Source organism: Bombus vancouverensis, chromosome 8, assembly GCF_051014615.1.
Source record: "Bombus vancouverensis nearcticus chromosome 8, iyBomVanc1_principal, whole genome shotgun sequence".
Taxonomy (NCBI): Eukaryota; Metazoa; Arthropoda; class Insecta; order Hymenoptera; family Apidae; genus Bombus; species Bombus vancouverensis.
In genome coordinates, this window is record NC_134918.1 from 16,521,042 (window position 1) to 16,534,800 (window position 13,759).

A 13,759-nucleotide genomic window follows, 5' to 3' on the forward strand; every position below is an offset into this window, starting at 1 on the left:
TTATTATCATCTTTGTCTGTGCCTTGTATAATCTACATTTGCGAAGGAAATAATTATGGATATGCAATATTTGATATAACGCGGTATAGTTAACTTATCGAAGCAAAAATAACAGAATCACATTAAATAGCAAAAGATGTAAAACGCTAATAAGTTCACACAATTCGTATCGCTTCGCAATCTCTGAAGGGTCCCAAGTTTTCGAAAGTTCTGAAAGATTCGTTGGGCACGTGCATTCTGTGGCGTTCCAATTTCCGCATCTCATCTAAAACTTGTTTGGCAACGCATGTACGAGCAAGTGAACTAATAAAAAGGGAGGAAGTGGAACCGGTTGGAATCTGTCTGGCGTGTTCCAGGAACGTCTGCAACGTTTCGTGCCACGACTGGTGCAGCTGCTAGCCGAATGGACAGAAACATTCCCGTACGATTTCCGGGACGAGAGGGTGATGGGCCACGTCAGGTCCATCACGCAGAAGGTCGCTGCGGTCGACGCTGCGGCCAGGCAGGAAGTTTCGGCATTGCTGCAAAACTTGCTGCTTAGACTGACGGCCCTGGAGAGGTACGAGGAGGGTTTGGCTAGACTGGCGACCGAGGCAACGACAGAGCAACTTTCACAGGTTTGTATAAATGCGCTAAATATGCCCATTAGTACTGTCCAAGCGAATCGTTGCCCTTTCTTAAACGATCGCTTCATTTGATTCATCGTGTGATTCTGGGAAACTTTGTGATTTATTGCGTAGGAATTTAATCGAACGTTTCGGTATTTCAGAGTCTTGATTGACTTATCTGCCGGCTATAGATCATCCGTCTCTGAGAAGGATCTAAATTTTTGTTATTTTATTACGATATAGTAGAGCATTTTAGAAGTTTTAACATTCGTGTATTTTTAATCGTAAAAAAGGCTTTAACAATCAGATGTACGTGTAGTTAAAAGAAGATTTAAAAGTACAGTACAAAAGAACAGAATGAAAGAGAATTAAATTGTAATTGAGAAGACGCTAGAATAAATTATTAATTACATTCTTAACAATTTTTACATGATCTTTAGAGTTTCCTATATTCTGTGATCGCTATATCATTATGTTATCCGCATAATTTCTTAGACCAGTATAATAGCATCGAGAAAACAGCAAAAGAGACTCACACGTCGAACAACTTTCGTTTGCATCAACTATGCCAAATATTAGATCGTTTAGGCATACAAACGTTCCAGGAACTTAACCGTATTGATCGAGTTTAACAACGATTACTCGATTAACTGTAACCACGGCGAAGTTCCGGTATAATGAACCGATAATATTCTGTCTATGGTACTTGTTCGATCGGCCGTCCGTTCGTTCCCTGCACCAATTCCGTTCCCGTAACACGGCACTCTTGTTACCGTTTAAATGGCTCGCCCATGTCGTTTGTGCTTATATCGATACCAACGCACTTCTACCATTTGCATCAGTACCATACACATGTGCTATGGTTATCCAATCGTGTGTAAACGTTTGCATAAGGCGTTCCCGACAAGCATCCCAGAGCTTCTTTTCGAGTATCCATTTAAATCTTGCATTCTAAAAATAGGTACTCTGACAAATCTTTCGTCTTCAATTCGATTAATATTGGAGAAAGTATCGATAATAATGCAGAAACTTTTATTGCATTGTCATCTGAAAGTTTAAAATTCAAGTCCATAAGACAGTTTTGAAAGCAAATAACATTATAATTAAATGTTAGATGTGCTTTTAACTAATTGAAGATTTAGTAGTTTGTATGGATACGTTTACATTACAATTTACAATGACAATTTACATTTACAGTTAATCTAAACAAACTGCGTAGGTATTCACAAGCCACGTGCAATCTTATTTAAACAAAAATACCTTGAAACATTAATATTATCGTCTACAATAGCTTAATTTCAACCATTCCGTATTTCCACGCACCAAAAACACAATTACTCAAAACAAACATCCACGGCAGAATTACAAGTTTCGCTCGAGATATTCCCAATTCATAATTCTCTAATTTTCCGCTGGAAATTACGAAATAATAAACTTAACGTTCCCCGTTCGGTTCCTTAATCCCAAGAGAAATTTTACTATACGCGCGGTATCATAAATCGAATTTGCGTACACTTTGTACGTGGCCATAGACGCGTCGATGGATGATACTTCTGTCAGTGTTGAGAAAGTAAAATAGCTTCCTTTCCCCGTATCAAGCAATTCCCCGTCAAACTCGATTTTCCAGCCACGTTCTCTCCTTTGACAGACGTTTCAATATTTTCCCGGAGACACGGAGACGCGATACTGATAACATCCTCGAGGGATACGCGCGGATTTCACCTATGCATCATCCCTGTTTATACATGTTATTCGCACGGTGTGCTAATGCACACGTTTCTCATCGTTGTGCACGCACATGGTCTTCTATCCTTCGTACTGTGTATACTAGCAGTACGCGTGCACTTTGCGCAGTTAGGCTAACAGGGTTATGTAGTTTCACCGTCGACATGGGAGACAGTAACTATTCTATTTAATTTGATTACCCCTACGCCTATCTGCCACTGCGTGTAACACCTACTAATAGCTAATTTGCAACTGCATTAGTTAGTTAAATATGCCGGCGTATCGTACATCGGCTAATCAGAACTGAATTGCGTGAGCGCCGACCGCTACAAGCTTCATCGATGATCGTGCGGCCGGAGAAATTACCGCATCCCCAATTGTTTCGTTGTGCGGTTGTCGCTTCCGTTCCGGAAACCTGTTTCGGATACCACTGCCTCCAATTCCTGGTTATGTTACCGTTCGTTCGATATCCTGTGTATGTCTCCATTTCGAGGGGAAATTCCGGGAGATATGTGTAGAGCTGGTTTTTCTGAAACGTCTTGAAATCAGTATCCTTAATGTTTCGTGTAACGCGGAGATAATGATTGTCCATTCTGTTGGATTTTAGTGGCCTTTTTCGTAAATGTTTTTCAAGAAAAACAGACGAATTTTTTGTAGTTTATACTGATATCTAATGTAACACTGTTTTGCCTTCTAAAAGTGATAGATCTTGTACTACTTTTTATTGGTGCCTTGTGTAGTTTCCAGCATTCTCATTCACAAGTGGAGAAAATAAAGAGTAGAAGAATTTTTTCGCAAAAGATTGTGAAGAATTATAATTTTGATTAAACAGAAATATATTGATTGCTAGAATTTTGCAGAAATATAGCGAAATATTCACTGACATGCTGGATTGTAATCACGAAAAAAGAAAATAGTATTGATCACGCGTTTGGAACATAATTTTAGTGTATTTAGGAAGATGTTAGGTATTATACTTATTTCTATCTAAACTGCCGTATATTAAGTTGAAAAATTATAATAATCGAATGTTACCAGTGTTTGAATATTCGATATCTTTGATGTCTTGATATTGTAGTACTTTGTATATGATATCTATGGTATCCAAATAATACAATACCTCGATATCTCCATATGTTAAATTTCTGATAATACTTCGCATTCTGATATTTGATAATCTTGATGCTTTAATGTCTCGATACAGCAGTATATATCACAATTTCTTGATATTTCGATACCTTCAAACCTCGATATCTTGATACTTGATAGCTCGATATAAAGTCCCATGATGTCATATTACTTCAATATCCTAATAACCAATTACAGGTATCCCAATTAGTATTCTAACATGCCCATACGTCGATAGGTACAACAAAAGTTTCAATCAAAAACTGTTGTAAGATTAAGATTTAAAATTATTCTAAAAGCTATTTTTGCATATTTAGAAAGTAACAAGAATGTTAATATATATATATATATATATATATATATATATATATCCTAGAAGTAATTTTGCTATTAAATTTTAATGAAATACTATTCAAAGTTCTTTAGTATCAAGCTCTGTTTATTCAGATTGCTAAATAGTAATAACTGCTACTAGGTAAAAATAAATAATCGTTCGTTTCTAAAATACTTCATCTTCTCGGCGACGAGGCATTAAATGCATATTTTATCATGGACGAATGAATAATAGTGCCGTTCTTTGTGATCAAAGGGAGATAAATTCCCTGCGGCATAATAAATAACATCCTCATCTAAACGCGGATGAAATTGCTCCATTGCCTATCAAAAGTTCCTGGAAATTGTTAAAAGCAGCTTCTTTAACCGGCAATTTTAATATTCCTTCTCTATCATCATCTCGTAATCTGCCTCTTGGTCCCCTGGAAATTGTTACGATAGATATAACGCAGCCTTTTTTCCCCGAGGTGTTCCCTTTATTTGGTAGACATGAAAATATTAATATGAACGCAATTTTCTATATCCACAACGTCAGGAAAAATTAATATTGTATACGTTTAGTGGGTTTTCTCTCACTTCCTTGTTTTTTCTTTCTCTTTCCCTTTCTCTCACTCTACCTTTTTCATAAGGAATATTAAAATCATCAAATACAGAATAAATGTTAAAATTCAGTCACACGTGCAAGGGACATGATTTTTTTGTAAGAAAACGATACAATATGAATTATTCGTATATGTTGAAATTGAATTTGTTAGCTTTCTCTATGTGAAGTGTGTTATAATGATAAAAATAATTGGAAGAAATATTTTGATACTGGATGATATTATCTTTAGGTATCTAATATCTTACTTATCTAACTACACATCTTATTTAATTAATTCTTAATCACATACAATTGTATCTTTGTTACAAACGTGTAACCTGTCAGATTACTTGGTATCTACTAATTTGATTTATTTACTAAATCACTGTATCGAAATAATTATTGGAACATATATCATTATAGAAGCAAAATAATCATATTACAAAAGTTTTCACATTTAATGATACACTAATGTGCTGTTGTTATTTGTACTTATCTCGTGCAATCGAAGTTACAGAAACATTCTAGAATTTCCTTTAAATCGTAGCAAAGAAATACGTCGATTCAACTTTCATAAAGGTATCATCATAAAATGAATCATCGTATAATCTGTAAACATCGGTCACGCGATATCAAGCCACAGAAGATCATCTAATATTCGTGTTTTAAGGTAATGCACCAAATGTTACAAAAAAGTTTTGCCAAGTTGTTACAATGCAACACTTACAATTAGCATTCGCGTCGAAGAAGCAAAAGGTGGTGGTTGAGTAAGGAGAATAAAGAATAATCCAAAGCTTCCAGTAACGTTCCAGCAACTACCTCGTAGAATGGTATTTGCATGGCCGCTTGCATATCTACGGTTTACGTCGGAATTGCATCGAAAATGCAGAAAGTCGGAGCGCAATAAAAATATAACGCGAGCGGAAAGAGAAGAAGAGAGAGGAGAAGAAGCAGATAAGGAAACGGGTGGGCCGAGCTCTTAGGAAGCTCCGGCTTATTAAAGTGGAAGTTCGCCGCGCTTTTTGAACCCGTCCCTGCGACGTGCCGCGGCGACAGCTTTGCTTGAACTTTCTCAAGAAGCGAGCCGTAACTCGCGAAACCAATAATACGCCCATAATCTCTTTTTCATCCCTCCGTCGCCGCATCCTCGTTCTTCTTCTCTTTTTTTCTCATTCCACGTCGTATTCACCGCTGTAAGAAAAGTTCCAAGCATGGAAGACTAGAAACTACTTGATTGCAAATGGTTTTATAACAGCAGAAGCAAGATGTTGTCGTTTGGCGTTTGGCTACTCGACATCTTCGACTAGTCGCGATGAGGATCGTCGATCGTCTTGTTATTTGTTGATCGATAGGGTAGATGTACATAAGTCGATAGCCCAGAAGGAATTTTAGAGGAATTTTTAAGGAATTTAGAAAATACTTTGAAGGATTTCATAAGTTAGGTAATTTTACGTAGTTGAGGATATTAATTCACATACAAGGTTCCATTTTGTCCTTAAAAGTAACATGAATTTAATATTGACCGGCAGAGCTGCAGCTTCTATTTCGTTATTTAGTAGAAGGAAAGTTTAAGCAGATTATAAAAGCAAATTGAAGAGTAAGGGATAGGAAAAGCAGAATATTATTAACAGAGGAGAAGAAGTTTTAGTTTCCAACTATAATACGATGTAAGATGAGAGAAAAAGTAGTATCGAGCGTTCTTTTATCTATTAGAAGTTAAATATTTTAATCTCTTGCATAATCAACATTGCGAGGTAACTATTCTATCGCGTTTAAGAATATATTATGAGCTACCCTTATGAGATAAAACGTTTATTTACTTTGATTAAAGGTAGAAATTCCTGATCTTCCTTATAATAGAGCATCGAGCGAACATTTTATTTGGTAGATAAAAATTTTCCAACGAAATGCAGGATATTTATAACAAATATCGTGTACTTATTTGTGGCAAAATATTCTAACAAGATACGAAAGTTAAGCTGTACTGGCACAACTATATTAAGATCAATTCTTTGGTTTCTGAAAAGCCAATTACAAAAACATTTTCACAGAACGCATGTAATATTTAAAAATATGTAAAATATTCACGGCATAGAATACTTCGTATAACTTTCAGTAAGTGAAATGATATCTTTATTTAGGTTCTATAAAAATATAAATTTGAACAAATACTACCACAATCCAATAGTAGAATAGTAGAATCAGTTTGACTTCTGAGTGGTGCAATTATCTAAAACGAAGATTTTCAACGTAATAATCACCTCGAATCAATAATTGCAAACTTTTATGGCGGAACTTTTTTATATCCTATTTTTACGATAGATAACATTTCATCCAAACCATTTCCACGCGTTTATTACGCACCCTGAATTGATTGGATTTCTTTTATGTGTTCTGCGAACAAGAAATTGTTCTCAAACCCAATACTACAGCTTTAATCTCTTTCTTTTCGCAGAAAGAAAGTTTCGGACGAACACACCAGGCTTCTCAATCAAGAACCTTTATTGCATTTAAACAGTTACTCGCTTGGAAAGTTCAGCTCTGGACTTCGATATTTAAAAAGAGAAAAAGTTGCAACCTGTGATTTCATACGACGAACATTTTATAGCTACTTGTCGATAGAACGACTTTTAATGGTTCGAAGCACTCAATTTCGTTTAGAGTTCCTTAGCGTTTCTTCATGCACGTCGGCAAAATCTGACGTACAGGCTTCAAGTAAAACAGGATAAATAAATAAATAAACAGTCAGGCGGATTTGACAAGTTGACATATCTATTTCGACGAAGAAATAAGAAATTAAACTCGAAAGTGTATTTGAGTTTTATCACAGAAAATATTTCGTTTCGGTGAATAATTTCTAGCTTGTCAAAGTAGAGAAGAAATAAAAGATATAAGCCCGTGAATGTAATTGAATACTTATCAGAGTTTTAAAATTTATTTTGCAGAAATTAATATAAGTATGAAACTAAATATAAAAGTGTGTTTGAGTTTTGTTTGAGTGAAAATTTCGTTTCCATGAATATTTTGAAGCTCTTAAAAAGGAAGAGTAAATAAAAATAATAAATATATAAACTTGATTGAGTGTTATTCAAGATCTTTGATACAATAAAAATGGGAAATAAATATTTATACTCCCCTTTACGACGAGAAAGCAATGAATTTTTTTTCAGTCAAAACAGATTAATTTACAGTTTCTTTTTATACGAAATAATTTAAATTACATATGAGCAACATGAAATTAAAAAAAAATAATTTACATGTACAGCTTACGAATTACGAAAAGTCCGCTGTCCTTTTTAATTAAAATCTTCGTTATTTCCCCTTTGTTTTAAAGATTTTGCTGCTCGTTTCATAATATTTGTATCCTCTTGACAGCAACGTTCAAAGCTTTTATAATCATCATTTTATAATGCATCATTTCACACCAAAATATTATTCATTATAGATACTTCATAATTTATATAGCTTTTAAACCACTTTAAGTGGGATGGTTTAGTTTAAACCACTTCCTCCAACTTTACGTAGATAAATCTGTCAAAAACTTTTACATATTCATACCTTACTCATTCATAAATTTGCACAATTTCTCATACATCGTTCCCTACACCAATTTTTTGCTAAACGAAAAAGTTTTCCGATATTTTGGCAAAGTATATTCTCTCCTGACGACTACAAAACTCGAAGCATTAATTCTTCGAAAGATGCATTCTATCTGTTGCAAGTGAACGTTTATGATCTCTATTCCGAAAATTAAAATGTACTGCATTTAGAACGCCTACAAAATTTACAGCGTATTCCTTATCTTTCGTACGATAAGTTTTATAAAATTTAATTTCAAATATTTTAACGAATGAGGTTATAATTAGGTGAAAAATATCTAGAAGACTGAGAAGACGTAAAAAAATATGTTTCCATTGTAAAAAAATAGTGCAACTACAAAATGCACACGCGTCATTACTGCCGCGAAAAATATGCTCGTCAAAAGTATAATTCTTCTTAAAGCATACAAATGAACTGGTTCTGTAAAAATGTTTGTCACGAAGTCCCTAGCTTCTTGATTTAATTAGACATAATTCTCCTGCAATATAATTACAGCTACACTCATAGAAATTATATGACGTAAAAAATATTTTATTTAAAAAAATTGAAATATGTTGAACAGAAAGTCACATTTTCACGTATTTCATTAACGATAGAAAGACAAATATGAGCATGAACCATTCTTGTCACGAGCTTCTCTATTTATTCCTACGAAATCATAAAACTTCATTTTTCATTGAAATTCGCGGTAGCCAGTGTGCGTAGGCCGCCTGGAAACTAGTAAAACGTCCGGAAACTAGTAAAACGTCCGGAAAACCGGTCTTTCTGGTTTTCGCGAGCGGTACAAAGCTTTTAATTACGTTTTCTTCCGCGTAATGACGAGAGAGGGCTGCGAGAGGAGGCAAGGGACAAACACAAAGGCTTTCGAAACGCAGTTTCAGCTCCGCTATCGGGTTGTATTTAAATGCGCGCATTAACGTTGTTACTATAGATAACGGGATTTTAATTGATAACGATAATACGCGTTAAAATCCGTATTAACTCCGTTACACACTTGCTGTATTTATATTCGCTCGGCAGCAGCGGTTCCGATTTAATGCCTGCTTTTAAATGATCGAACCGTGTCACTACCAGTTTTGTGCAATCGCATGCGAGTCGGTTATTATTATTAATTGTAGATATTTCGTGATTTAGTTATATTTCTCCGGTAACGTGTCGAGTTCGTTTCGCTTCGTGAAAGTAATTATCGTTTTGACTAACTGGATAAACTTCTATGTAGCGAGTTTGGTTAATGTTCATTCATATCCTATTTTCGTGGATTTTGTAATTTGTAATTTTGGAGAAATTTAGAGCAAAACTGTAGAAATTGTGCGAGTGACTTTATAATTTGAGGGTTTTCATTTTCTTTTTTCTTTTTTCTTTTTTTGTCTGTACATTTTTATCTTGCGTATGTATAGTGGCAGACTAAAGGAAATTTGGGACGTAATGATTGTTACTGATATGTTACAAAGTTTAACACAAAAGTTGCTAATATTCGTTGCACGTACTAAGTAAATTTTCCAATTTTAAATTTTCTTTGGTCCACAAATGTATATATGTATATCTTTTTAATCCTTAATTATAATATTTAGATGTTAATGATTCGAATTCTAGTGTTCGTAATGAGCTTTAGTTTCATCAAGTTTTTTATTTGTTTCAATAATCGAAGAAATGAAGTGGTGACTAATGCGATTATATATTGTCATTATATATTGTCATTAGGTGGTATTGACAAAATCCGCAATCACTTAGTTGCCAACTCAATAATAACTTTTTTGAAATAATAAGAACTTTGCTAAAATACGAGTATATCGAATATGAAGTGAACGCTTAGTCAAGCTGAGTCTAATAAGGAACAGTAACCAATCGCAAGTAAGAGACTTGGATGAAACTGTAACACTGGTCTCAATTTGAAATACATCGTGATTTCCAAGCCGTCATTAATTATTCGATACAAGAAACTATAGCAGTCCCCGTGGTGCATCGTATTTGGTTGCATATCATGACTCGCTAGAGAATTGCGCGTTGTCTTCCTCCAGGTTTCTTTGAACATCGCGAACATTACCGTTCACTAAACTCGAGCAATTTGAAACTTGCGAGAATCTTGCCGTTCAATGATTCCGCTTTCGTAGAATAGTAATTATGGGATTATTCTATTCACTAAATGATAAGGTGCACGTTTTTGTATGTGAAGTTTATACGTTATAGGTACATTTTTTTAGTATTTATTCAGAACTAGTTTCAACACAGTGTTTATCTGTGTATACATATCCCTACATCGTATTTTATTTAAGATCATACATACGATATTTATTTAATTCATTAATCAGATAAGTAATAATTACTTTCAAAACTTTTAAAAATTACAATTTTCGAACATTGGTATTTCCGTAGAATTTTGTTAAAAAATTGCATAGTTTTTATTAATTGTTGATTGAAGTTCATCGATGAACATTAAACTTGGTCCAGTTGGTTAGAAACTGTTTTTATATTTTTCATAATTGTTCATTATAAAATCTTTCAAAACATAGAGTCATATATTTACTGTGAAAAATATTTAAATTCTAATTTTACAGCCCTTCAATTTGATATTTGGAATTTCGTTCAACGGTCCGCCGCACAATTTATAAACTGTTAAATAAAATTTTCCAAAAAATCAAATTGAAACCAACGATAAAATTCATCGACGGTTATTGAATTTAACACGCGGCCAGGAAATTATACGTATATTTTTAGCAAACATTTATTTCCAAATTATTCCAAACAGAAAGTAAATATCTCTTATAAAATATTAATCTATCGTAAGACATTATCGTAAGACATTATAGTAAATAAATATCTAAAATTTCTATCGTGTATAATTAGATTTTATTTGAAAAAATTTTAACTTCCATCGACATTAACTTTGCGCTGTCTTTCACGGGAAGCTGACGCATCGCTGCGAATTAATTTCATTTATACGGACGGTAAAAGCTTTCAATTTCTTTAAAAATTCTAGCACATATAACGAGAAACTATAAAACACGCGCGTTTTTAATTTCACCATCGTGTATCGTTGCCAATTTCAAGACAGTACGAGCAGAGAAACTCGAGAAAGCATTTCGCTGTTGATATTTTTACGCTTTCGTTGCAGTTCTCTTAATTCGAAACAATGAAACCCAGCATCGTGTCTCGACAGTCTTAGCACGATCTTCTTGATTTTGTTTCGTTTAGCTCCGATACGTGCTTTGGTCTTCTCGTCCTGAACAAATTGTGTTAAAATATTCCGTGTCTTTCTTGTCGCGTTAATTTGGTCTTTTGAGTAACGCGGTGAATTTGTAAAATCTAAATTAACTGTGATTTTTTACACATCAAATATTGTGTGCAGATATTTTCTTAATTAGCTAGAAAAAATTGTATTATTAGTTTGGTATTAATCGTGGCAATTGCAAGAAGAGATTTATTTTCAGTTTCGAAGATGAAATGTAAAATACACATTAGTGCAGAAAGAAAATTTTATGAACTCAGTTTAGAATATTATTTCATCACAATTTTAGTATAAAACATCAGTTATTTGGAAAGAGAGATTCATTTATAGAAGATTTGAAGATAGAAAAATGTACAGAATACGTATAAAACGTATAAAACATCCAAAGTATAATATTCGAAAATACCTCAGACACTTTATAAACTTATCATTTTGCTCTAAAATAATCTACGATGCAATTCGTTTTATTAATTCTTAATAAAGATGAGCCTTTTACTTATAATCTGTAGGTTGAGATTTAAATTTTCCATTAAAATAGCTCAGAACCCCATCAGAAAATTAATATACCTACTTCTATTTCGCCACGGTATTTAAGAATTAATTTAATGCCAAATATTTGATAAAACAAGGGGAAAACTTGAGGGACAGTCTGATATAACACAAATCTGCTAACAAGAGTTCTCAGAAAATTCTTCATTCCACTCGCTAAACGTCTATCAATATCAGGAAAACTAATGAAGACGTTAAACCGTGGCATTTTCCAATGCCATTGGAAAAACGTCCGTCGATAGAATTAATATCAATCCATTCGCATTTTCTGATCGTGAAGCATCATCGTCCGTTCCCTCATCGGGAGAAAGAGTCGCGAATTGTTTGGCCGTACGACGATTCACGAGTCATTGAACGTGGCTTTTTTATCGAGGAGGAAACAGGCACAAGGGTGGAATTTGCACGTAAATCAAAACGTTTCGTTCGCGCTCTGCTTGCCGCGAACAGTTGGAATCAATGCTGTCGGTCTCACCGGGATCGTTCCACACTGTCATATCGGGCAACTCCGCTCGTTGATAATTCGATCGACGATCTAATTCGGAGAAACGCAGGCGGTCGTTCGCTTCGTAACCGAATCACGCGGTTCGCTGATCTCGTTCGTACCCGACGGATTCTACTTTCGTCGCGTCGAGAAAATGCTATGACGTATCTCGTGGAAACGAGGGAAGGGTGCTGTTTAAGACGTTGAGACCGTCGACTGGGTGCTGTGGAAATGACCGTCTTTGGAATCGAAAGAAGAACGATAAGACTATTTTCCTCGGTTCAAAATGCTGGATAATTGGATAGAGTGTGTTGATAATTGAAAAATTACTTATTATTTGAGAAAATTTTTATCGTCAAGAAAAGAGACAAATATCTCTGTAGAATTGGACAAAGCGCGTTCGGTGATTTCAAAATTGAGAACATTTTTATTGATAGGACAAGAGGCTAATACGCGTGGTTTATATATTCGTTCTAATAATATAGAATTATTGCGAACCTCGTCTTCACCGTTTTCAAGCAGATTAGCGATTACATAGTTCCATATTTATGGAACCTTTTAAGACATTACCGAACACTGACCAAAAGAAACCCTGACCTTTATGAACAAGGCATCACCAGGTAGACGAATTGTTAATGCTTAAGGGCAAAAGAATTTCTGGTATATCTTTGAATGAATAACAAGGGCCGATATAGATTATTATATTTGAAGATATATATATTGTATTTAAGTATTATCTTGGATATAATAATTGTATAAAAATATCGTAAGTTTTTTCACTTAATGGAAACGGAAAGATTAAAAAATGGGAAGAAAAAAATAGGAAGATTGAAGTATAAATTAGGACAGTATGTCAGAGAATGTGGGTAAAAAATTTTTATTTCGTGATTGCTCGATTGTTACCACGAACCGCAATTACAGGACAATTTCCATATATTTCGTTGAAACATGAATAACAGCTGGCTAATTATGGCAGCTCGGGCAATTACTTTTTCATAATCTAACCGCATTAGCCGCCATTTTTTCCTCGCAATCCCTTGACATGCACAGTGAAAAATTGGCAAAATTTCGTGGAAGAATAATTATAACCCATTTATACGCTGATTATTGTAACGCTAATAAATTCAGGTTGCTTTTAATCAAATTAGAAAAGAATTTTATACTACTACTTTTATACTACTATGACGAAAATTAATTAGTTACGTAAATATTTACAGACGTTATATGCTATAAAATATATACTATACTTATATACTTTATAGCACTAAAGACGTAACAAAAAAATCAATTTCCCATCGACGTTCATTACTCAATCGCTTCGCAGTAACCATCGTTGAAATGGTCGAAGAAAAACGTTAGGAGATTCCCTTTTTGCATGACGAGAGACGCGAGATCCAATCGAAAAAGGATACAAATAGAACAAAAGACGAGCCTCAATAAAAGTAGGAATAATAGACGAGATGGCGGACGACGAAATCTCGTCGTTTTTCGTGCCAGCAGCACGCAGTGATGTGGGTCAGTGTTTG

General features: G+C 34.3%; 1 protein-coding gene across 1 annotated transcript in view; it reads left to right on the forward strand.

Annotated features, from left to right (window-relative positions):
• The window catches only part of LOC117159636 (uncharacterized), a 558,819-nt gene that overhangs the window by 513,220 nt on the left and 31,840 nt on the right, over nt 1-13,759 (forward strand). The window contains exon 6 of the mRNA XM_076620942.1: nt 357-617. Within this exon, the coding sequence (XP_076477057.1) occupies nt 357-617 (261 nt within the window). The remainder of the gene's footprint in view (nt 1-356; nt 618-13,759) is intronic.